Raw genomic sequence first — 26,775 nt, forward strand, 5'->3', positions numbered from 1 at the left:
AATGGTGGAAATTTCACTCTTTAAAATATGCTGGAAAGGGAGCTTATGCTGTAGTCAAACTAAAACAGCAGGAACTCTTAAAGATGTTTATGTCTAGCAAATGAAAACAAAGTTTACTATAGATTTAACCTGGTTCACCGCTGACGAGTGTATGAACAGCCCGTTTCTACTCTGCTGTTCTAAAAGTAACTCATTCTAAATGAAGCAGCTGTGTCATGTGACTGAAGTATAAAATGCCCACTGAAATCATTAAAATCCTGTTTAGTTCTTAGTAAGTAAAGCTGTGTGGCATGACTGCTGCTTTGGAATAACAGGATATTTAGTGTTCAACACGTTTCATTTCATAATAACTGTAAAGTAGCAGATAAGCATAAATCGGACTGCAGAACACACGTTGTGTGTAAACGCATGATAAAAAAAAATCTGTAGAATCAAACTGTCAGCACTCCACTACTGTTTTATACAAGTGGTAAGAATAGCATTGAAAGATTGAAACCGAATGCAGATCAGCTGTTAGTAAGGCCCTGTGAAATGGTGAAACTTTAGGATATGCATCAGCCCCTCCTGGAGAACAACTACACTGCCATCAAGTGTACAATCCTGAAATTACTCACATCTGTGGCCTGCCACCTTCGTGAATGAGGTCATTTCTATGGAATACCATTTTAAATGAGGAGTTGAAGACAGAACAACTAGAAAACACAATGCTTAGAAGAGGATGTTATACATTTATTAATGAACCAGCTTTTGAAATCCAAAATATGCGGTAAAGGATTAAAAAAATCATTGCACTACTTAATAAAGTATTACTAGAAGTAACTCTCATACAAAATGTACAAATGTTTGTTAAAAATTTCATCATCATAACAAGCCTTCAAATGATTTTGGTTACAGATATAATACATAATGAAACTACTATGACACCATTTTAATAATACAGTTTCATAGAGTTTGAAGGAAAAATATTCAAACAACCCGGCAATCTGCATGAAGATCAGCTAAACGAAAGCACTAATCGTACTGCTTGTGCCAATTTCTGAAGACATAAATAGTGGAACTGAGGTCTATTGTACCAAGCAACAAATAAACTGTCCAACACAAAGTAAAATGGATGCATACTGTGACAAATAGGACCTCGAGAAAAGATGACAGGAAATACCATTTTCGTTGAGTCCCATGGCTAATACAGGATTTTATACAGTGACAACGCTGAAGAAGGTTTTAATTCAATCATTTTCTTCCCCAACATTGGTGCATTTGTTTGTTTGCCATGTCTAAAAAACAAATAACTGTTACAGACAATTTTATAGGTGTTGATGGTTTAATGATGTGACATTTGGTGGAAATCCATTTGTACTAAAGCCACCTCAGACGTAGGCCACTGCTGTCGCCTCACTCAACTTTTCACAACACACATCTGATCATGCAGTCTCTACTGTGTATATAACCGCTGTTGTCATCTAGAAATAGAATACCAGCTGTGACAGTAATAAACTGAAGCTTCACCTGTGTTTGAGGAGAACATTTTTCAAGTGACCCATGATGTGCTGACACAAGCCTTACAGGATTTAATTCATCTAAACATACAGAGACCAAAAAGATTTGGAAATAAACGCATGTGCGATGAGAATATAGCCGAGTAGAACTGTTAGGTTACTGTAGAAACTGTGGTTTGTTCAGAACAGGAAGCATGAGAGTAGGTTTCAAATTTAAGTATTAAAGTGCTGAAGTGTAAAATCTGTCAGTGGAACATACTAGATCTAGCTGAGAAGTCAGGTTTCTTAAAGTCAATCCCTGTCAGAGGTGGGGAAAACACTGAAATTGCTACCTGCCAACACCTAAAGAAGGGTACCAAGACAGACACAGTCACATTTTAAAATTCCTTGTAAGAAAGCTAGTTAAGTGAGCATGGGTGAAAACTTTGTTCCAACAAAAATGTCCTTTAAAAAAAACCCAAACAGTGTTGATGGGCACGTGAAGTGATGTGCTTTAGTAATCTGTGATTAAAAAAATAAATAGAAACATGACAAATAAGCATTTTAACTTTCCGAGGTGTTCATGTTCCTTAACCTTAATTCAAAACTTGAAAATGTCAGAATATCCTCGAGTCCACACCAATCTGTAGCGGAGGGGAAATAAATTTAGGCAGTGCAGTAAAAACACGGTTACAGCCACACCTTCACAAATGCACGGACCCACTCATTTACCTGCACACAGAGAAAACAAAATGTATTTATAAACTACAAATATTCTCCGTTTCCAGCAGGCTTACTCTGACACACAGTGAACAGAATCTTTGTTCCACCTAAAACAGTCGGCTCTGACGCTGACAGATCCAAGAAAACACGGATAAATTAAAATGAGTCAATCTCAATTACAATGAGCCGAGCAGTGAAAGCAGAAAGTGTGCGCTCACCAAAACATGGCTGTTCAATTACAACCAGGAAATTAACAAAGATTCTGCCATCGCGATCTTTGGAATGCCAATTGTAAATTAGTAGTTTAGTTTAAGTATTTTCCTCTGTCCATCAACAGGTAACACCAGTTAGGAAGGGCTTATAATGAAGTAGAAAACATATGCACATAGATGTCCACCTGTGTGTGTTTCAAAGGCCATTCATAGTGGTCAGCAAGCATCAGGAGAAGACAGAGGAGGTTTAAAAACAGAAGCCCTATGAAGTCCAGCGATAATGTGAGCCAGTAGAATGTCTCCACACACCTACATGCTGCTTCCTGGAGAGAATTATTGTTCAGTGTCAGTGGGAGCAGTGGTCCCAGCTATGTGAGAGAATGTGTGAGTTCACTAATTGAATGGTGCATCCAAAAGACAGTCAGGCATTGTCTTAATGTGAGGTCACTCAGAGTCCCGCTGGACCTCAGAGGCATCGGCTCGACAGATGGGGCAGGTACGGTTAGCCTGGAGGAAACAAATGAGTAAATCAAACTGAGGGAAATGTATGAGTATGGATGAAGTAGTTCCATTTTTAGAGGCTGATTATCAAAATGAGAGAAACTTTTCACCCACCTTAAGCCACTTGTCTACACACTTGGCGTGGAACTCGTGATTACATGGCAATACCCTCAGGAGCTGTCGAGACTCGAAGTCACACATACATACCACACATCTGCAATGCAAAAGATCAGGAGCGTTAAACATCCTGTCTTCAAGTTAAAATAAGAATCAACCCAAAACAACTGCAGTGACAGAGAGGACACCGAGGTACTCACAGAGTTTGCTCAGACTGATGGTTGTTGGGGTTAAACCTGTATGATGGAAGCTGTTCTATGTCTGCCTTGGTTAGACCGCGAGGCTTGGCCTCTCCAAGACGCTCTGCGAGGTTCAACAGCGCCTGTTTTACACAGACAAGCACAATTCATTTTGTTGGTCTCTGCAGCATCATGTAATAACATCACTGGCAGAACAGCAGCATTTTGTCTAACCTCGTAGTTCTCCACCTCTCCATCATCCACATCCAGCTCGAGGCTGATTGTAGGAGCCACATTTGGTGGCATGGGAAGCATAGAGCTGTGGGAGATTAAAGAACCAAGGAGAAAAATGTTTAATACATTGAATTAATCATCAACCTGCGGTATACTCAAATCCCTTGCAAATTCCCTAGTGTAGGTGCAACACAAAACCTGAGGCAGTGAGAAACACTTACAGGAAGTAAGGTAGGAAGCTGTGGTGGTAGGGAGACGGGGGCACGACCTGCTGCGAGCGGTAACGTCGGCTTGGGAATCGGCGAGGCATAAAGTGAGGATAGGGCTGTGAAAGAAAGTGACACCAAAAAACAAAATCGATTACACCAAGGGGAAAAATCAACAACGATCATCATGATCCAAGAAAATGTGCGATTTAAAGAATGTATTCACCACTGTAAAAAGCTCCTGTGATAGGGGGTCATGGTGCGACAGGAACTGGAGCGGTGTGGAGGGCGGCAGGGTGGAGGCAGGGTGGTGGTGATGGTGGTGATGGTGGGCATAGCTGAAGCCTCCACCAACAGGGAGCTGCTCCCCCACAATATCTACCTCATTTTCAATCCTCTGTAAGGGCTGGAATAAAAGAACAAGCATCATAGGTGTTACTGTGGAACAAAGAGTCCACGCAGCAGGTTCACACTTTGTTCTGTTTGGTAGCTTCACATCTATTACTCTAGTAATGAAGTTATTACTGTGCTAAAAATGCCTTCCTGTGAAAATGACTGAAGCTACAAATGGGTAAAAGTCAACTCTGATCCAGTCATTAAAACCAGAAAAAAAGTGGCCATGAACTATAATGTCAAACAAAATTAAAAGGAAATAAAAATTGTGCACCAAACCTTCAGGATTTTGTCTGTAGCTTTTATTATATGTATGAGCAAGACACTCTACTGGAAACAAGGTCAGAAACCAGCATGGTACCAAAGACTTGCTCCAGTTTCCGTAGCTCTAAAATTTGTCTTTTGTTTTTCAGTTCTATCCTAATTTCCTTACTGATACATAAATAAAATTGAAGGGCATAAACTGCATACATACCGATCGTGGCTGTTGCGTCTGGAAAGGCAGAAACTGTGCAGGTGTTGGCAAGTGGGGCGGGTGGTGGGAGAGGTGATGGGGAGGAGAAATCAGAAACTGGGGGTCACTGGAAAGCAGTGAGGGAAAGGCATAGGGAACTGGCAAATGTTGCATTGAGCATGCTTGTAACATCTGGAAAAGAGAAGAGAGAAGGGCAGAATAAGTCAAGAGCAATTAAAATACGTTCCCTCTGTGTAAAATAAAATGTGCCATATCTTGCCACAAGGTGGCAGTCATGACACAGTAAACTTATTAATGTGCTTTTCTTTGGCAGAGCCATTGAAGAAATTGCACAAACGAACCCACATTCTCCCACAAAACTGCTGACTGCAATATTCTTCTCACCGGGTGGTAGTGTTGTCCAGTGCTGAAGACCACACTGCAGGCGGGGACCTGCTGCTGTGAGGAGCAGGAAGGGGGAAGATGCTGACCGCTACACAAAGATGCCGCAAGTCCATGAGGAGGGACTGGGGTCACAGTGTAGGAGACTGGTACACTGGCCTGCTGCAGCTGAAGAGAGTGAACGTTACAGTTAATATAAAGCCTCTCTCACACACACACACACACACACACACACACATTATGCCTCCAAATGTTTGAAAACATTGCAAACCCACCCGTTCATGCAGGTCCATGACCATGGCTCCTTGCTGCTGTTGAACTGCATGATGCTGCTGATGATGATGATGATGGGGGTGGTGGTGAGCGGCCGGGTGCAGTAGTCGTGGGGACAAAGTTGGGGGGTGGAAAGCTCGGGGCTCTTCTGAACTTGCCCCTCCACCACCAGATGTGGGAGGCTGACCATAGGGGCTTGGTGTGTGTGTTGGGTACGTCTGGTGTGTGGAGGGAAGGGGGTTGTGGTGGTAGTTTTCATCTTGGAGATCCGATGGCGACAGGCGAAGTGTAGGTCCTTGGGCAGAAAGATGGTGATGAGGAGGCAGGTGACGGGAGGGTCTGGAGAGACGACCGCGTTGACGCCTTGCAGGCGGGCTAAGAGAGGGAAGAGAGAGCTTTAAAGGCAGGACCCAGAGCGGAGGTGTGGAAACCTGTTTGATGACGTGTGGCCCATGTATTTGAAACACAAGAACAGCATTTTACCTGCGTCTGTGCCGCACAGGAGTGACACACCTCTCCTGGTGGTAGTGTGTATGGGGGTGAGGCTGTCTCCGGCTTGGAGGTCCCGACTCCCAGGGGCGGATGGGGGGAGAAGGAGTGGATGGTGGGGGAGCAGATGACGTTAGCTGTTCTAAGACGGACTGACTGGACAGCCTCTGGCGCTTTGGACTGGGGCTTTCCTCACTCTGCAGAGGGAGGGGTGGAAAATAGAAGAGGACGGAGAAGAAAGAAGAGGAGGGTGAGAGAGGGGATGGGTATTGTGTTTAGTGACCCATAACAGTCCTATCAAATAAATCAGTTTCACTATGCTTTACAGTCCCTCTGGCCTGCAATTCCTACTGCTGCTCAGCCTCCGTATTCCTTCGTGACTCATGGCATTTCCTGTATGATTCAGAAAGTGCCTTTGTATGTGCTTACAGGGATGTATGTGGCTGTGAAAGGGAGCATATTACACCACCAGCATTCAGAGGCCCTGAGGGTTCAAAGTCACTTCCTCTTGGAGTGAGGAAATGCAAACAGAGGACAAGCACTCACAAGCCCATGTGCAAATTGCAAGTACACACCCTCCACTGGATAGTTTGACGAGTACTTTCTTGTAAAGAAAGTCAGTGATGCTCACAAAAACTGTGATATAGCTACCCGTGTAGTCATCAGGTTTGCACTGACTAAGGAGATATCATATACCGCTTCAATCCTTTAGACTCATCTGTGAGTCACTTCACTTACTGTCAAGCGGTGACTCTAACATTTGGCACCCGGTGAGGCAAGAACACACAGAGACATGCCCATGTGTCAGATATTAGTCATTCTCCTTACGAGGAGGTGTGCTGTGCTCTGAAGAATACACGGGTTACTTTTAACACACATTCCCTCAGAGTTACAATATTACTTGATCCCTGCTTCTACCGCCCCTCTTTGTGGGAGAATCACGTTGTTAAAGAGTGATAAAAATGACTCAGCGACTGTGACTTTTTAGCACACATACGAATACACACTTACGCAGCTCAGCAACCTCGAGAGCAGCGTGATAGCTAACAGGAAACAGCTGGAGAGCAGACTGCAGAAACACACACCGTTATAGAAACGCCTGCAGACAAGTGCAAATTCACATTCACACATGGGCAGCTGCCACTGTTTGAGCTCTACAGCCTATAAAGAACAATACCGGCTGAAGCTCTTCAGAGGCAAACTGCTACTTTAACAAACCAGAACGAAATGTGTCTTGGCTGTAGGACCAAACAGACTCTAAACTAATGGCTCACTGCTAGCAGTGATCTGAAAAGAGCTTGACCAGTTTACGGGATAAATAACAATCAGTTTGGTTACATGCATAGCAGAGTTGTGCTACGCTAACAGCTTGACTGGGCCATTTAACTGGACCACCGGCATTGTAACAGTAAACATGAACAGGAGGGAAAACAAGATTTTAACTGAAGTCTGTCTGGTGCTGCGATGCTGTGGACTGTGTGAGAAAATGTTCTCGACCTTCTGCCGCTTCTAACTCTCTCTGTGGGAGATCATCGCACATATAAGTAGTACAGCTGAATCTGAACTTTGTCAGATGATGATGATCGAGTTAAAAAATAAATAAATCAGGGTTTTCTTAGTTAGAACAGAGCAACAGGCTGGAAACGCTTTCATCAACTGTGAGCCGAGCCGCCGAGCAGGAAACTTAGGAATTTGGCTGTATTAATTAATACACACTCATGCTTGACAGTTTTTACAAGAAGATGAAAATAAATAAATACATTTTGGAGCATGTGTGGAGCGACTACGCCCATTTGAGTCTTGTTGAGTGTAGACATGCAGGAGTGACTCCAACCACATTATCTGGGTGTGTTTGTCAAACGATTTCAGTCGGACTAACACGTTGAAATGCATTTATAAAGTCTGGTTTTGGTCGGACAGAGGTAGCGTCACACAAAAATGCTTAATGACTTTATTAAGTTGAAACAGATTTAGGGAGGAAGGGAGATAACAGACTTACAGGAAGGCTGAGGCCTGATGCTTAAATGTGAAATGAAAAGTTAGAGTACTTGAACCTATCCAAATATAAAAAAAAAAAACAAGAAACAGGAAAAGAAAGAGCTCTCTCAAGCTACTCAAATAACAAAATATAACCATTCCAACACACTGAGACCCTCTTGCTTTAAGTAAGAACCCTAAAGTAGAGTTCGACATACTAAAATACCATGTGGTAATTCGTGCAGTTCAGATTCATCTCTATGTGAGAGAAAAGAGAAGCTTTTCTGAGGTTGATTTTGTTACAATCAATACAGAAGAATCACAGCATCCATTATATTCCCATTTAAGCATGGAACAGCATCCCTCTCTGTTCCTCTTGACAATAGGCCCCACTCATCCGACCCAACACCCCACAACCTCTCTACCAGCCTCACCCCAACCCCAAAACCCTTGGGACAACTACTGTGCCCATTTTCACATCTAAGCCAGACTCTTCCACCACCCCACACTCTCCCCACCCTTCCCAACAACCTCCTCCCATCCCCCTTTCCTTCCATCAGATAAGCTGAATCCATCTATAGCCCCCACCACCACCGTCCCCTTTTTCCCCTCATCTGTCTGACCAGTCCGACACTTTGGCTTGAAATCTGGGGGGACAAGTGAGGTTCAGAAGAAGGACAAACACACGGACAGCGTGTCTTCACACATGCAGACTATCGGCCCATTAGTATGAAAGTTTGATGGGCACTGCCTGCCTGCGTTAGTGGGAGGGGAGCCTCATCAGACAAAGGAGAGTGTCCTCGAGCAATATGTTATAATTTGGCCTTGTGTTCAAATCGAGCCCTTGTTGTGAACAAATACACAGACACAAAAGTCTGGTTCAATCATGTTTCTGCTTTGCTTTAAAATGGGTGAAGAAAAAAAAAAAAAAACGCATGCACATCCCTCCATTCCTTTTCACTGTCTGCACATTCAGAGTGTGCACAAACCAGGCTGGACATGACACACCCTTCCACATTCTATTTCACAATATCCACATTTGGGATATGCATGTATTGATTCTCACACACAGTAACTCTGCCCAACAGCTGTTGTGGCTTTGCTGTCATTGCTTAGAACAAAAATAAAAGGAGGCCTACAGAGGGCATGCGAGTACACACTTAGGCAATACAACTGAGGCCACGGTTCTCTTTCCCAGCACAACAATATGTTTTCATGAATGTGTACACTGAGAAAATATGGGCATTTATTCATTATCATTTACAGACATGCTTCCACTAATACTCAAACACTTCTCCCTCCCCCTCTTATTTTCTTTCCATCAACAAGATTTCAAAGCTCATTTTGGCTCCTCTGCCACTGTTCCTCCCTTCCTTCCCCTCCCTCACACCTTCTCCTCCTTTTTGCTTCTCTCACTCCAACCAAGTTCCACAGCTGGAGGTGAAATCATTAGCAATACCCCTCCCCGTTTTTGGCCTCGCCTCCCTCCCTACCCTCTCCCCCTCCAAGCTTACTTCAACACCTTCCTCAGCATCCTGCTTCCCCTTTTCTTCGACTTCCCTGGTTTTCAACTACACTGTTTGAGTATTGCAAAGACCACATCTTCTGATGATTCCAATCATTTAAAGAATCACAAATGCACAGCCTATTGCTGAAATTTTAACGCATTAAACTATGAAGTTATATGCATTCTTTTATTTTGTGTGGTGTCTAAAACAGAAGGAAAGCATCCTCTATGGAAAGAGGTTTTGTGCAGAACATTTCCCCGTCTTTCTGTGCATTCTGCTGACTCCCACAACAGCATTTAGAAATCTATTAAAGGATTTACGAAATGTAAAGCAGAGTCAGTAGTTGCAAACTGTGTCGACTTTCTCAACAGAACGCGGTTGCTTCAGAGTATGGGACAGTCAGAGACATCAAGCTCTCCTCAAAGCTGAGGCTTCAGGCCAAAGTTGCTCCACAGATTAGGTAACAGAAAATGATGTTATTGCTGTCATTCAAATCACGTCACTTATGTTGCAACTCAGAAGCATTCCTAAAGTTGCTCTTCTTCATGCTTTTTGCTCCGTGCGCCGTCGTTAGAAGATTTGAAATTAAACAACTTTAGTGAAGGGGGCTGAACAAAATTATTACATGAAATGTTGTTTGTTTTTTTTGTTTTTTTAAACTGCAGCAGTCCCTGTTTTTCCCTATTTTCAGTACTTTGTTGGCAGGCAGCAACTCGCCGGAACGCCTGGACGTCACCAGAGAAGAGGATTCCTCCTGTGGGACGCTTTCTCAGGCCTTCACTGAAGCTGTCAGAAGTTCTCCTTTGTCTCATACACAGGTCAAAATTTGCAGGCTGCTACGGTCACATTATCAATAAACAGTAGAGACAAAGTGCCACTGGCAGCAAAGCAGGCCCACTGCACCACACTGCTCCTGCCGTGTGTTACACATGATGACGATGAATGCTTCAGATCATGAGCCGCCTTCTTCATACTCACAAAGACAAAGAAGGTGCTATCAGTTTAGTTTGACAGAAAATGATGAGTGACTGATCTGTTTTTAAGAGGTTTGGGATATTCTTATACAGTCTTTCTATCCCAGAGGCTTACAAATGGTTTGCAGATCGTCCACCACTTCCATGGATGTAAACATCGTAATGTTGTTCTTGATTTTCCTTTTCAGTGTTTACCAAACTCTTAAATTTGACCACACCTAATGTTCTGGCCAGCTCTCTCTTTGCTTTGTTTAAGCTTTTGCATCAAGAGATGTTCACTCTCTTGAACATCTACCAAATGAAAGCCATACTCTTCAAGACCATGTTTTAGCTTCACTGATTATGATAATGATGACTGATAGTGGGGTAGCTGCCTTTCTTTAATAGTTGAGAAGGATGGGAAAGTGGTTAGGTGAAGGGGAATGACATGCAGTGAGAATAGTGAAACACTCTCAGTGTCATAAGATTGTTGCAGTGTTCACACTACACCTGTTTTGAAGTCTTAGTGTGTTTAGACTGCACAGATGATCTGTAACAGGGTGTCACACACTTTAAGATTTTTCTCCAGACTTAGCTTAAAACTCATTTGACTGATCTCTATCCAGCAGCTCCAGATCCCATTCAGACAAGTCTCTCTCTTGCCATCATTGTTACATGATACAAGTAGCTCCAGGTGATTCAGCGTGTCTGCATGTATCCGGGGGTTTCTCTCCACAACTTCTCTCCCAAGTCTGACATGATATTACACGTCTGAAACATCAAAGAGACGTGGGTGTTCTCCCCAACGTTTAGACAAATTCTGCTCAGTTTTCCGAGGAGATCGTAGATTCTTCACCGCGCTCGCCATCATGGTTTGTTGTACATTTATTCATTACCTTCTCCAGGTTTTCTGTTTCTTGTGCTCTAATGTTTCTTTTCAGCCAAAGCAGGTCTGGTTCAGGGCTGGTACCAGAGTCAGCTACAAAAAAAGCAAAGAACTGGTTTGGTTTTCTGCAGCCGAGAACCACCACAGAGCCCCGACATGATGTCACTTGAAATATTTCTTCAAATACACGTTTGAACCTCCCTCTGGTGTATGTGGAGGACCACAGTGCGGAAAGATGGTTTATCTTCAGATATCACACTTTTTTTCTGTAAACCAGAGTCTAGTTTATCAATGCCGTTTTCTACCAGCCTCTGTGTTTGTTAAGGATCTTCACAACCCCGTCGGTATTTTTGAACAGCGCTGTAAATGTGCTGTTGTGAACAGGATCTACAAACTCCAGCTGGTGATACGCTTGTAAATGAAGTTGCAAACGCTGTTGTGTGGAAAAACAGCAATTGTGAGTCCCACTCTATGCTGCATATTGGGTAAGGTTCGTAAATGTGAATATAAAGACATTAAACAGCAGGGAAATGAGGGGGACACTGAGCTCTGCTGCTTCTACACCACATCCATTTTAAAGCAACGGTTTTTTTCTTGTCTTTTTAAGTTCTCTTTTGAATTAATCAGTTTTAAACACTACACTGGCTCTGAATTTTTTTAACATGGTGGTTACAACATTTTTGTTGGTCTCCATAACTCCCTCTCCTAGCCCCTAATTCAAGCAGAAGCACCAGTTTTTCGGGCTGGAGCCAGAGACTTGGCATTCGAAACAGAAAGAACTGGTTCTAAGTAAGGGTCTGGCTCTGAACAAACACTGGACCTGCTTTGGTGGAAAAGCCCCCACAAGTGACTGTGCTGTCTCACTCAATACTCTTTCTCCCACAGACTCCTTGAAATATCAAACAGCTTCCAGCCCATTCAGCCAAACCGGCTAAGTGGCGCTGCATGATTATTCTTTAATATCAGCCAGTATCGACCATATATCTTCTCTGGGCGCATAATAGCTGATCTTTAATGTCGTCAGTCATGTGAGAAAATTCTATGTGTGAACTTATTAGAAAAACCTTCTTCACATCCCCTCAGCTCTTACAAAATAAGGCAAAAGAGTGAAAAGTGAACACAGAAACCGAATTCATAATGTGCATCTAGAAATCCTGTTGGAAACAGACAGTTACTGTAAATGTACATTTCAACCAGGGAAAAAGGTGTAATACTTACCTTATCACTCTCCTCTCCATAAGCATGGTCTGGGTGGCAGTGGTAGGTTACACCAGAGGCTCCTGCACGGAGGAAAGAGCAAAACAGGTCATACACTGTGCTACATGGTGTTTTTAACTTGCCCCTCAGCGTTCTATAATTCACAGCCGTAACAAACACATTAACTACGGTAGTTCTGTTCAGTTTGGTCAACAGCTTGTTTGCCTGAGTATGGTAGCCCTGAAGGGCTTGAGCATTTCAAATAAAAGCAACATTTGAACATGTATGTATCTGCAGGGATCTGGCCTTACTTGAAAACAACATTCATGAATATAGTTCAGTTTATTTATTTACAGTCCAATATACAGCACAGGTTGGCACCACCTTTGTTGAAACTGGGATTATCATTAAACCTTGCCATTGTGTGGAGACCCCTGCTTATCTCCATACAGTTCATTTAATCCCTTTGTTGTCATTTTCCCAAAGCAACCTGGACTGAGTACACAACATCAAAAACACAATGACAACATGTTTGTTAGAAAGGCTGCTGACCCTGTGTACAGCACAAATGTGACTGAAACACATATGGTATACTGGTCTCCACAGATTTCATTGCCTACACACAGACAAACACAAAATAAACAAAGTAATCCTGGATTAAAGGAGCTTTCTGGTGATACCGCTGCTTGCATCACGTCTAAGACTTTTACTCTTTTGTTTTTCCACAATCCTTTCATCTTTTTATTGTCTTTTCTATCTATTCTGGCTTTTGTTTTTCCTTTTTTCATGGGTAGGTCTTTAGTAGGAGACATCCTCTCCACAGATGGTGGCAGTGGTACACACTCCAAGGGTAAGCACTGCCAAGGGCACTCCAAATAAGAGTACCTTTACAATGGTGATGAAAGAAAAGCTAAACTAGATGGAAATAGATGCAAAAAAGCCTTATAGAAGAGCATTTTTCACCCATCAGTTGTGAGTTTGAGGAATTTTTGCTGCTCACAGCCTCCCTCTTTGAAGAAAAGCTATGAGTGACAACAAAGTAGTAATAAGGAAGAGAAAGAGACTGAGGAGGCAGGTGGAGTAAGGTTTTCTCAGCTGCATTCCTCAATCCTCAGAGAAGCATACCCTCCTATACTATAATCCCTGGAGCAAGCGCTATAAATGGAGTGAAAAGGTTAAGATAGGTAAAGCTTACATATCATTGCAGAGGAAACAGACTAAAAGGCCATTTCCATTGAGATGGTTTGGGACAGGGCACTGGTGAAGCATTTCTTTCACTCGCCGGCTGCACAGCTCTCCTCTGTACACCGCTCATTCACTCATCACAATAGGCAAAAATCCAGCTCCCTCCCTGAATATGGGCTCACATGCACATGGTCAGAATCCTGTAAATTGAGTCAGAGACGAGTCATTCAGTTAGACTCACTCTATAGAGGACAACACAGAGGCTACAGAACACATTTCAATGACATCATGCCCACTGTTGGACCGAGACGGCACACAGTTCGGCCTGAAGCTGAGGTGAATGATGGGATTGCTGTTTGAATTCATTTAATGTAAGGGAACGATCAATTCTTTACTTTTAGCTATGAAATTCTACAGAATAGTGATAAGGAGGATTTTAATGAATAGGACCAAATTTGAATCTTTGCAAATATTGGTGGAGAATTATGAAAAAGGATGGGTCAATGAGAACAACAGGCATGATTAAATCATAATTACATGAATTTAAAGCTGGAATGCAATAAGTAAGAACTCCCAAATAATGAGACATTTTGTATACATCTATCCTGCCACACAGTAAATACAGCTAAAATAATAACGTCAACAGCCTGAGGGCTGGGAATTATTCTTTAAATAATCCCTTTTCATCCGTTTCCTGCTACATAAATCAGGCAACTTAAAAGACTGTTTACCTTTTGTATTGTACGGCCTTTTCCACACATGAAATATGTAATATCAACAGCTTCATCAATCTGTTAAAGCCGTGGCCACCAGTCATTCACACATCGCGACTGCAATGCTGGGCAGTACAGGGAGTGGGGTAGGTTATGGCTTAAAGATGAAAGTCCTTCACAGTTTTCAGACCTCAGTGTCAAATCGTCACCACCATTCATATTGGCGTGCCAAGCGCAATGATGTTTACAAATGCTTCCATCCACTGCTGCTGGAAACATGTTGATCCAACTGGAATTGTACAAAATTAAAGCTCTAAAAACCGGACTAACACACCAAAGCTAGGGGTGCGCGATGTGGACAAAAAATAATATCTCGATATTTTGGGGGATTTTGACTGTAACATAATTAGACAGCATTCTTTTAAATGTGTGTTTTTAACAGCCTGAGTTGGGCAGAGCAGTTTAGGCACTGTACATCTCGGGTCCAGCGTATTCACAAGTTGTTTAAAGCCTTCTCTCTCCTCCACCTGAATCGGCACCATTTCTTTTGCGATATAATTGGTGATAGCGTTAGTTATGTCTCGCCATCGGTTGCTTTTTTTGTCATAAGGCAGTTTTCTGTTGAATGAGTCCGCTAACGTTTATTGGCTGTGTTGTGCAGCAGATAACATTACCTTTTTCTTTGGCCCCTAGCTTTTGACATTCTTCGTACTCTTTTGTGTGGTTAGTCCACAAGTGGTGAAACAGGTTGGTTGTCGAGCTGCTTTTAACGCAACAGGTTAAGCCAAAGTACCTCTGTGCGACTGAAGTCGATCCACGTATTGGAAATAAATCTTCTGAAGCTGGAGCATCCGCGGACGGCGTGTCCATGCTGTCTTTCAAATGTTTATGTTTCGAGGCGTTAACCTGCCAGAAATGTGCCAGGAGAGGTCATGTGATCATCTAGGCATGCTGCGGTGTGCTGCTGCACGCAAGTAACTCTTGCTCAGTGAATGTGTGGGGTTTCAACCTGTGTTTTCAGTTGTTTCAGTGAAGTCATTTGCATAATCGATAACATAAATTGACAACGTAAATTGTCAAAACAACAGTGACGATATTGTTGTAAACGATATATATCACCCACCCTAACTAAAGCTGCTCTCATTCACATATTGTTTCTTTTATCTGTCAGCGAGATGCATCAGTAAATGTGATTGAAATTCAGCCAATTAAGACTATGTGCAACTCAGGGGTTCTGAGAGCATTTTAAGAGCCAGCATCATCTGACAACATCACTATTAAAGTAACTTAACAACAACATCTGTGCAGTGAACTTGGCTAAACTTACATGTACACTGATCTCCCACAGAGAGAGTTATAAGCAGCAGAAGACCTTGAACATTTAAACAAACAGTCCACAGCATTGCGGCGTCTGGCATACTTTAATCAACAACCCTATTTCGCTCCCCTGCATGTATTTGTTAGAATGATGGTGGTCCAGTTAAAAGGATACATGTAACTCGGCAGAGTTAGGAGGAGGCATTCAGATGGCACAATTCCACTCACTACTTTGAACACAACAGAACAAAGTCTGCTCGAATAAATATGTGCAAGCAAAACAAAAACATTCGGACCTGCGTGTTCTTTAAAAAGGTGCCATACAACTGGAAAGAATGAGTGGAATCAACACCATCAACCACACCTTACCAGCGCCTGCAGAAAATTACCACCGACTACAGCCGTTTGTTCTGGAAAACCAACAAGTATGAAGAGAGGGTGTGAAGGAAGCAAGTGTGGGTGCAAAGAAGAGGACAAAGCAGAAGCACAGATTCACAAAAAGGGATGGAAATGCACATGAAAGAGTGAAACCACCAAGAAAGAAAGTAAGACAGGAACAGACATGGAGTGGGGGGAAACTGGAGGAAGAGAGCAGTGAAGGGTGATAGAAAAGCCAGAGAGAGCAGAGTGGGGGTTGTGGCTTCCCCTCTTGACTACTATTGATTTTCTGTAAGCCTCAGAGTGCATCAGCTATTTCTATCCATTTCCTTCACCTCTCCCTCCCTGTCTCATCATACACCCCTTTGCACCCAGCGCAGCCATCCTCCTTCCTCATACTCCTCCTCCTCCTCACACTCTCCTTCTCTTCGTCACATCCCTCCCTGCCACCGATCCATTTCCCTATCTGCTGGCCTGTCTCTCTCCCATATTGCTGCTGCTTTATCACACAAAATCCACATTTCCTGTCTCTGCACTATCACACCATCTCTGTCCACGATCTCCATCACTCTCTTGCATCCTGTCTGTGTTCAACTACCTTTTACTGTCTCATAGCAAAAACACAGGGAGTGGCTGGATGGATGGATGGATGGAAGGATGAGTGCAGAGTGACAGGCTTAGTGAACAAACCACCAGCTCAACAGACTGAGTGCTGCAGAACGTGCACCCATTTCCACAGCATGTACAAAAAGTAAAGAAAATTGAACATATGAGAAAAACAAACAGACACACACACACACACACACACACACATACGCACTTCTCACATCATCCCGCCTCCTGAACACATGTCACAGCACACTTCACACCCCAGCACAAAGCAGTCAAGTCACAAGCCGATACCAGGCTTAAAATAGGCAGAAAGTAGCGCTTGCCCAGCCATTACCTGCTTCACACAGGCTTGATGGCAAAAGTGTGTGTGCATGCATACAGAACTGGGAGTAGCTCTACCTCTCCCGCCCTTTCATTGTGCTCCCACATTCCCTTCCTCATTATCTTTCACATTATCTTCTTTTTCTTACACTTAATTGCTGCAGTACTTGAGGTTGCTCCTCCATCTTTAACTTTTCCTCAAGAATGACAATTTACATCCCACAAACTGCAAACACGTGCAGATGTCCGCACACAACGTATATGAATGTGAAGTTACTGTGTCTGTTGGCAGCGTTTTGCATGACAACACACACAGGATTATGAAATGGAAAACTGAAGGTGAAAACTAATTCACGAGCTATCCAGAAACCCCTTCTGTGCAAACACACCCAAGGACAGTTAATACTACATGTATGTAAACATATCTCTATTTTTGTTGAATCACGTTTATATATTTTCACTTATGAAGTCAAAATCAATAATGTTGAACAGCTAGTTTCTCAGCCAGTTAAAGCATGACCATTCAAGAAAGGAACTTGGACACAGCTCAAAGCATGTCTGCACAAGCCTCCAGCATATAAACACACACCATCAGCTCAAGGATAATACCCGCCTGAGCGCACCGCAAGCCCCGTCCAGTTTCACTCCCAATAACAGCATCAGAGCGGATCGTCTATTAATCAATGACAGCATTCCCACAAGCTGACTTTTCAATGAAGCATTTCCTCTTCACGTGTGAACTTAGGTGCCATCTATGTTTGCTCTCCTGCTTTTACAAATCTCAAGATCTTTTCAGAGCGCTGACAGGACAAATGTTTTGAAAGTGATGTCACACCATCTAAATGCACATGTTTCTGACAGTCCTGTTCCTGCTTTCAGCCCACCCAGGCAGCAAGTATACAAGGAGTGTGCACGTAAGTCAGTGGGGAAATGCATAAAGATGCATAAAGTCGCAGAGCTAAACACTCCTTCACACCATGGGAGGTTTCCCGCTCTCCCCCCTCTGTTCATAAAGACCGGCAGAACCATCTGAGACAGTGTTTTGGGGAGTGGTGGTGGTTGAAAATCTTCATTTTCTTCTATCATCATAAATCTTGACACCATTGCCACAAACTGGGCTCTCAACTCATTTAAAGTCCATTCTAAGGAAGTAAAAGGAAATAGTTCATTAGGAATGTACTCGTTCTGTGTCTTTAAGGGAACTAATGCTCAATTTATACACCCGAGATCAATGTTGCTACATGTACTGAAAATGTCATGTTTCTGATTTGAAATTCAATAACTCCTTCTTGTTGTTACTTATTGACTTGGGATCCATGATTATCGTTACTGCACTGCACAGTCATATGCTGCTAATACTAACAGGAAGATTTAATTTCATATAGACACTGGAAATACCATAAAACACAAAAGCATAACCCTTTACTTTCAACTGGTACTGGTAGATGTTAAGTGTCTAAAGAGCTCTGTAAAAACAAAGAAAATGTAACAAGAGGTCACACAATATGTGCCACAGAGCTGATGATGAAGTAATGTACACTTCTTTTTTTTCTTAGGTGAAACTAAGCTCCACAAACAACAGAGAATGTGAAGTTGACATCAAGCCACGTTGAACTTTGGGTTTCTTCATGTCACGTAAGAATTCTGCTATCACCAAACCTGTCTTCTGTGAGCCATGAGCAACACACTGGAAGACTCTGATTCAGTCCATTTCTACTCAACACGATAAAACGATCAACAGTTTTGTCCAACGCAGGTTACTAAAAAAAGTGTTTTTAAAAAGTTCCACGATTAAAGCAAAACTTGACTTACATAGCAACTTCTAACATCCACTGACTATGACACAGCTGAATGGGTTTCAAAGACCTGTGATTGGTTTATTTTATCACATGAGCAAGAAAAAGCTGTCAGATCAGGGGCTTCGTTAGATTTATAACAACACAATGTGCATGGACCAAGTCCAAAACCTTAATGTGCAGTTTGGGTGAATCTGAACACTCCAGCTTACGGATAGGTTTCGTTTATCTTGTTCCTTAGCAGTACTATTCAATTTCTCGCATAAAGGTCCATATCAAATCTCTTTTCCTTTTCCATTTATTTTGACCAGCTTTTTAGCCAAACTAAACCAAACCTAAACAATGGTGACAGGCACAGATAACAGGACGTGGTTCCTCACAAGATGGTGCTGATGTACGTTAGCATCCGCAATAGCTTATATCTGATTTGAAATTAGTACGATCCTTTTATAACCTGAGATGTGTCATACTTACACCTAATATATAATCTAAATTCTAAATACTTCCCCTCACTGCAAGCTTTAGAAGTGACAAAAGGTATCAAAGCGATCACAGTAATGTGTCATTCACTGAAATGCTATGCTATCCCTGTATCAACTCTCTGCTGTCCATCTGTATGCACAATATGCTTAAACCCGTTTTTTGGCCAAAGTACAACTCCACAAATTCCTGAATCTTTAATAGATTGTAGCATAGTCAGCCATATGTTAAAAAACGATGACTGTTTCAAACACACCAAGTGTGTGTGGACCACAGAGCGGTAGATGCTGCTGTAACAGAGAGCTGTAGAAAAACAGTATCTATTCCAACATTTAACTAAATAAATGACTTCCTAACTCAGCAAACACCCATATAGCCTCACATATGTGTTGTATAAAACTCAGGGAGAAAAGGGGAACAGACACAGACGGGTTATGTTGGAATGACAAGCACAGCTAATGACACCAAAATGTTGAGATATAGATTTGCCTCAAAGGCAACTACAGTTTACGATACAAGGCATAAACACTGAAAATAGTTCAAGCTGGTAGCATCTGCCCCTGGGAAGATCCGATTGACTGCTGAATGTATGCTCTATGGAAAGTGTTAATGTCAGTTCAACTAGTGACCATAATAAGAAGTTTCCAGACTAGTCCTTGGGAGACTGTAGTGGATCCAACAGTAGAAATCTAAAGGACCCCTGCGGACATACTGCTTCTGAACTACAGCCAGTCTAGTAACAGATTTGTTCCCATGACACAACCAAGCCACATCCCTTGAACAAGTGGACATACCCACTTATATCAACATGGACAGAAAGCCAACATGCAAACAGCAGGGGCAAACAGTACCTCCCACTCATCCTTCTCCTTCGGTCACTCAACACTCATTCATGCCCTGCACTACATGTTGCACACTCAAAGGCTCTTCACTTTACTTACAGTCATACTCATGTCACACTCCTCCAGTCAGCTCTACTCCATAAAACTGGTTCACAACCCCCATTTGCCATTATTCTCAGACTTCAGTCTAATTATCTCTTTTTTTTTTTCCTTCCTTACCCCTCTCTGCACATGACCTTCCTAAAAAATACATGCTTCAGTTCCTCATAGAACTCCTGCAACTACCAAACCCAACAGAGGGCTTCTTTTTACACCAATTTCTCTCTTTTCCAGTGCATTTTTTTGTACCCTTCCCAGCCTTTCTCCTCTCCTTTTCTTATACTGACCTTTCTTGAGGCTTTACCTGACCTTTGGCATTCTCTCATTCTCTCTCTCTCAGAAGTGCTTTTTCAAAACCACATCAAAGCCCTTCCCTTAGATTTTGGGCCAAATTTAAGGTCACCCTGTGCTATTCCAAGAATCCTCTCTTGTTGACCGTAGTGACTTCTTTGAGGTTTTTTTTGGAGTGAAAGAGTAGCAGGGAACCCCTGCTACTTGGTCAATCCAAGTGAAAGAGGTTTCTCTTCAAACTGGATGGGGTTGCCAGGGTGGCAAGACAAAGGAAAGTTAAAAAAAAAGAATACATTTAGAAAAAAAAGTGTATGTTCCGTCTTCTGTTACTGACAGAGGGATGAAGAGGACAGGGGTGGAGGGGTAGATGTAGAGAGGCTTGAGTGTCTGCCTCTTTGCTGCTTTGGGCAATCCATTAAAACGATCCTTCCATTAGACAAATGTGAGGAAGAAGGCCAAAGAAAATGGACTGGAGGGGTACAAAAAGGGTTGACTGATCCAGAGGGAGGGAAAAGTGAATGCGACTAAAAGAGGACAGGCTGTGACGGAGGTGAGTCAGGATCAGGGTAGGATATCAACTGCTCGAGAGATGTTTTTATCCACTCAGACCAATTTGGCAGCACTCTTAAGCATTTTGTGAGCCTTTTTACTTGAATAGACACGATTTCCAAACCAGGGGGCATAGTCATGTGAACAGTACATGGAACAGACTGCCAAATAAGAAAAGTGAACAATACAGACAGAAAACAAGAGTGAAAGAATGAGGCAAAGGACAAAATGGGACCTAAAGAATTACAACAGATGACAAAGAGAGGAAGGAGAGGCAGGGATTGAAGAGTGCAGGGAAGCATTATCTTTCATGCACAGTGCAGGTGATGAACATGGGAAGAATGGATTAAGTATCTCTCTTTCACAAGCAAGGCCCATTCTGGGAGTGGAAAGAGGGTCTAATAAAAGGTGTGTTGTGGTGGGAAGGGTCCAAATAGCCAGCTGCTTCATTCCGGTGAAAGAATACTTCATTCTAAATTATTCCTAAAGCTTTCCCCCTTTAGGTTGATGTATGTTGTAAATATAAATCAACAGTTAATGAACTACTGTACTTTTAAACACAACAGCACCGTCATTATTTTTTAACTACAACAGCTACTAATGTTCTTACTGTTGGAGCCGCTTCAGATTTAGTAGAGTGAGCATCGTTCTGTAGTCCTTCAAATGGATGTACATTTCTTCTTGTGTTCATACAGAATACAATACACTCATTCTATCCATTGATTTTAGCAATCCTATGTCACAGTAAAGTCTGCAGGTAACAGAAGAACTTCTTTGCTTGTGCAGTGTGACCTACACTACACTTTAATTCATCTTTTAATAATTTGTCTCAGCTCTCCTGTGTCTCTGTTTTTAGCACAAATACAGATGATTTAGGGTAGATATGCAGGCCACAGACTGCTTGGACAAACTAAAGGTTTGGTCTCCAAAAACGGGGGCCTTTGTTTGTTTCTGTGACTTCAGCCTTTTCTCACTCTCACTCTGCAGGACAGGTAATTCCAGTCTGTCTGTTTTCTGTGTACACATACACTGTGTGTGTAGATACCATCTGTTTAAAAGGGTTGTTTAAGTAAAAAATGTCAACAAAGCCACGGATTACATGTGCTCCATGTATAAAATGTGGAATTGTGTGACGTTTGGATAAATTAAAAGACTGAACTACAAACCCTGACAAGCATTTCTGTAATACACGCAGTGCTTAGCAAGGGGAATGACAGGGTTGTTACATTTGTTAAATGATTCAAATGTGTAAAATTAGTAGCTACAAATGAGCAACTAGTCTTTCCAAGAAGGAGCACACCTAAACTTTCCTAAACCTTAGTATTTTCCCAACCTCAGAAGCTTTTTGGGTGTGCTATTTGGCTTAAGGGGAATAAAAATCTTTCCCGTGGCCTCGGTGAAGGTGAAACTCTATCTGTGATGTTTCCATGTAGCACGGTTCACTGCACTTCATTCACTGTGTGAGAGTGCCCTCACATGTATTCTACTCCCAGCTCCAGTTCACACACACACTCTCACCAAGTTCAGCTTAACAGTGGAAAACGGCAAACCCAGGCTTATCCAGGTCACAATTAGTAAAAATACCTTCTATGTGAAAAAGGATAATCGCTTACATCCACAGGCAAAATTCATCGGATAACATAGAAGCCAGATCAGTCTTCTCCATATGTCCTATTTTGTAATTTATATTAGATTATTCTCTTTCCTTAAGCATTATTTCAAGTGAGGATTTACAAAACAACTTTGCTAACTTGTGTACGCACCCAGAATATTTAGTGCCATCTACAGTTCAGGCCATGCAATTCAAAAATCATGTTTGGCTTAAGCTCGTTTTTCTCGCCCTCACGGACAACGGCGTGCACCAAAACTCACAGCACAAGAGCTAGCATTTTCAGGTGCTTTGGTATCGTTTCCGCCTGCTGTGCACTTATTTAAATGTGTAACCTGGCAGGCGCTTCTTGGGTGGTGCATTTGGGGGGAAAAAAGTTTGTGAGATGGTCCGTCTCTACAGACCTCTGTACGATCCACCAAATCCAAGCAGGTATATACTGAATACTGTCGTGAAGCAGAGAAGTTGAAACCGTGTAGTTACATCTGTGTATGCAAACTGTATCTCCTGCACAGCATCTTCTAAAGCCATTCCTGTCGGGCGCCATTTTCTCAATAGTGACACCTACAGTTTAGGAAGAAAACTGCATCATTGCAGTTTTTTCAGCTCACGCAGCCTCTGATATTAAATGGTTATGATGCTGTGTTGGTATCACAATTCACTCACCGAATGACTCATGCAGCTCACATCATCGCAGCTTTATTGTGAACTTTACTGTCACAAAAATATGTAGTGCAAATTTTTGCCATTTGTTGTTTGGAACGTCACCTTTTCAGCGCACAAGGTCTAACTTTACTGTTATCTATGAGAGTCTTTCCAGAAAGAATAGATGAGTTCAGACAAACTTTAGCCTGTACACATTGTGAGACTTGTTACCTAGCTACATCAATATTTGTATAATTGACTAAAGACAGACATGCGGCGGTGCATTAAGAAACACAATGTGGTGGAGCTACTACCTTTGCACAGCATTTCTTCTGGCTTTAGTTTACCCCAGTCCAGACCACAGATTGCAGTTGTTCATTTAACTACTGTATGCATGCTAACTGTACACCACATTCACGCTGCAGCTCAGTGGTAAGCACGCCGCCTAATTAAAGTACATCAAATGTGATCACACATGCACAGTTCCACTCTCTATCTCAAAAAAACACCCCATCCTCCATGCTAGCGTGAGCACAAAAGTTTTAATACAACATTGTGGCCCCTTTTTCTCTGTCTTGTCTGAGCCTTCGGTGCCGATTACACTGTCAGTGACATTGTCAACTGGGGGCATTTACCTGCCGCCGGGATGCGGTGCACTCCGGAAACAGAAGACAGCCTCTGAATGCCGAGAGAGGCGTTGCTTCCTGGAGCTCGCTGCTGGTTCTCAGAGTGATTGCTGTGAGTTCCAAGTGGTGCGCAACCGGCACCGAGCTGCTGCTGAGGATGTAGCTGGTGGTGCTGCTGCTGCTGGTGGTGGTGGTGGAGGTTGGATACCGCAACTCCGCTGCCGGGTATTACGTTGCTATTCCCGACACCGTACTGCTGGTAATATCCAGAACGAGAACGCGACCGAGTCCTTGGGGGCTCCATGGCCATTTGGTGGGTGTGTAGTGGATGGAAGAGAAAGGAGGAGGACGCGGTCGGGGACTGCGGCGGGGAGCCGTTGGTAGATCCGGGCTGTACAAAGCCCCTCAAGCCGCTTGGGCTGAAACTATAGCCCCCAAGTCCTCTGCCCCCCTCTGCGCCCCCGTACTCTGTACGCTCCGCCGACTCCGCCGCCCCCGCCTCGTCGAATAAATCAGCCCCTTTAGGGACAGGCTCCGGGGTGGAGGGCAGCCGGGGGCAAACTCTGGGCTCCTGAGTCGTTGGCTGTCCAGCGGCTGCGATTGGCATTTCCTTTCGGGGGATTTCCTCTGTTTCTTTTTCAGCGTTTTTCCTCTCGTTTCCTCTCACAGAAACAGCTTTCAGAGACTGTTGGAAAATACAAAGTTGGAGAGTGGCAAAGAGTTAACCCGAGTTGGTTCTCAGCACACGAATAAAGAGACAAGCCGAATGTAAGTGTCCAGAATAGAAGTGATATTCACCACCACTGTTTATCCTGACCAGCGTGTTTAGTTTGCGGGTGGTTCCTGAATTCTGCTTTAAGTTACACGACTCATAACAACGTAAATCCCCAAACTGGTTCAACAACTAACGCTGAACAGCACTGCCCACAACGAATGCCGTACATATTCTTTTGGCTTTGAACTAAATACAAATGTGTGCCGAGGTTGTGCATTCAAATAAAAAAATACACTTTCATTGAGAAGTAAGGTGTATCTCTAGCATCCCAGCCAACGTTTACTTCATAACCAAGCAGTGAGTATGGCCATGGTTCGCTAACTCGCGGGAGGCTAACACTGGGAGGACAAGCTAACGTCGGTGCGCACAGTACGCTGAAGTAAATGCGTTATTATACTTTTCTAACCACACAACAATCGTGTTATCATACCACGTCGGTTTATCATAGACGTGACTAACCCTGAATTTAGTTTAAGACAACTTTATCCACTTTACCACGCATTTAAACTTGTTTAGCCAGTCTGCGTAATGTCGCTCGCTAGCTTGGCAAGCCATACCCACCCCTCCTCCTCCAAGAACCAACACAGAAAAAAAATCCCGTAGCTAACCACCCACGCCTCGAATCCTTTTAAAATGCTCAGTTATTAGAAGCACGAAAGAAAGGTTTTGAATAAAATTATAGTCAGCGTGATTCCACTGCGTTACAATGCACCGGCTGCGTTTTCCCAGCTGTAAAGAGGCGAAGATCGAAGCGCAGAGAGAAAGATAAAAAAGTGGCCAATCTAAAATTACAAAGAAAGAACCACAGCTAAAATTAACACGGTCTTAAGGAATGACCCCGCCTCTGAGTCTACAGCTGAAACCCGGCGTATTTCCCAAACCACGAGTGGTTTTAACACAGCCACTTACCTTCAATGCGCTCTCCTCGACTGTACTCCTATCTGTCGATAATATTGTGCGCCCTGTGTGCGAGCCTATGTGAATGTGAGTATGAGCCCAGTGTTCGCTTGGTGTCAGCGTGAAATGTGACAGACCGTCAACGCTCAAGTCGGATTTCACCAGGCTCGATCAATAGATAACAGAAAACGGAACGAGCTTCCAGTTACTTTTAAGATATGCCTCCTTCAGTTTTTTACCAACATCAAAACAACCGAACGAAACACTCAAACGTGTTAAATCCATCTTTCTTCTGTACTCGTATCACTTTAAACCCACACATTTACTGGTGATCATACACGTACAAGCTCGGTAATTGATTTGTACGTCCTGTTAAATCAGAAGCTGTAGATAGCAGAGAGGCAGGCTGAAGGGGGCTTTAAATTATTTATTTACAAATGCCGAGCCTACCCATTGCAGCTGTTTCCTCCAGAGCAGAAAGTTCGTTTTAAAAATAAGTATTCGCTGTGTTTGCAGAAGTTGCACGTGAACCCCTTTACAGTAGATTAGAAACAAGAAAACGAGACAGCCAGAAAATAATAACAAATATAGTAAAGTGATTTTAGTTGATGTAGTATGATGCAGGATAAATTAAGTCATTTGTATCTCACCATCTCTCATTTGTTCTTAAACTGATTAAATGTGTTGGAATATAGCAATTTTACTATATTTCCCATCAGTTGGTTAACACAACACTTGCTTTTTGGGAGCATTTAAGAGCTGTTGTGTCAGAGGTCAATGTTATGGCCTGTGTGAAGCCTACTGTAAGCAATCCTTAGGGTTGATGTTCTTTGCATATGTGTGTGGCTTGGAGCGAGTGACGTTGTGATGGGTGGCATGCGAAGGAAAACGTGTGTGATTTATGTCCATTCTCTCTTACATTGCATTCACACACCCCCAACCCCAACCCGGTCTATCTAGTCCCCTCATACCTTATTTCATTTGTCTCGTTCTCTCATTTCACACACTCAAGCCACATCAACATCACTCCTAATACACACATAAGCCAACAAACACACATGCACATTCTCTCCTCATTACACTCCCTTTCCCTACTTTGATGATATGCAAATATCCTTCCCACCCTCCTTCCTCTCACTCCTCCCTTCCTTTCTCCCACAAGCAGCAAGCCTCCACAGACACACATGCACACATCACACACAGGCTAATGCGCTGTGGCAGCGTCCACAGACAGGCGGGGAGGATCAATTTTTCACCCAGTGTGCTACCGATATTCATAAGATAAGGCCACAGAAGATAGAGGAGAGGGAAAGGGATGGAGGGGGGATGGAAAGGTGGGAGGATGAAGGGAAGAGCAGAGATGGGGGGGTGGAAGGAAAATGATGAGTGGGTGTAATGAAGGAGAGGGACTATAGTAGAAAGGGTGTCCAAGAACGAGGGTGAGTGGGAAGAGGAGTGAGA

General features: G+C 43.0%; 1 protein-coding gene across 1 annotated transcript; it reads right to left on the bottom strand.

Moving 5' to 3' along the window:
- Positions 1-708: 708 nt before the first annotated feature.
- Positions 709-25,441, bottom strand: rnf38 (ring finger protein 38). Its single transcript, XM_072384251.1, has 13 exons — positions 25,327-25,441; positions 23,652-24,327; positions 12,201-12,262; positions 5,653-5,855; positions 5,172-5,544; positions 4,900-5,064; positions 4,516-4,686; positions 3,874-4,053; positions 3,663-3,766; positions 3,442-3,526; positions 3,229-3,350; positions 3,026-3,125; positions 709-2,917 (listed from the first exon to the last, which is right to left on the bottom strand). The coding sequence occupies exons 2-13, from the start codon at positions 24,247-24,249 to the stop codon at positions 2,855-2,857; spliced, it is 2,226 nt and encodes a 741-aa protein (XP_072240352.1). The 5' UTR covers positions 24,250-24,327; positions 25,327-25,441; the 3' UTR covers positions 709-2,854.
- Between the last annotated feature and the right edge of the window lie 1,334 nt (positions 25,442-26,775).

This window comes from Leuresthes tenuis, unplaced genomic scaffold (assembly GCF_036924035.1).
Source record: "Leuresthes tenuis unplaced genomic scaffold, fLeuTen1.0.hap1 SCAF_4, whole genome shotgun sequence".
Taxonomy (NCBI): domain Eukaryota; kingdom Metazoa; phylum Chordata; class Actinopteri; order Atheriniformes; family Atherinopsidae; genus Leuresthes; species Leuresthes tenuis.

Coding starts and splice junctions, on each gene's coding strand:
- rnf38 (XM_072384251.1), bottom strand. CDS start 24,249: ATGCCAATCGCAGCCGCTGGACAGCCAACGACTCAGGAGCCCAGAGTT. Junction 3,767..3,873: donor CACAGGAGCTTTTTACAGTG/GTGAATACATTC, acceptor TTTCTTTCACAG/CCCTATCCTCACTTTATGCC. Junction 3,126..3,228: donor CATCAGTCTGAGCAAACTCT/GTGAGTACCTCG, acceptor TTTGCATTGCAG/ATGTGTGGTATGTATGTGTG.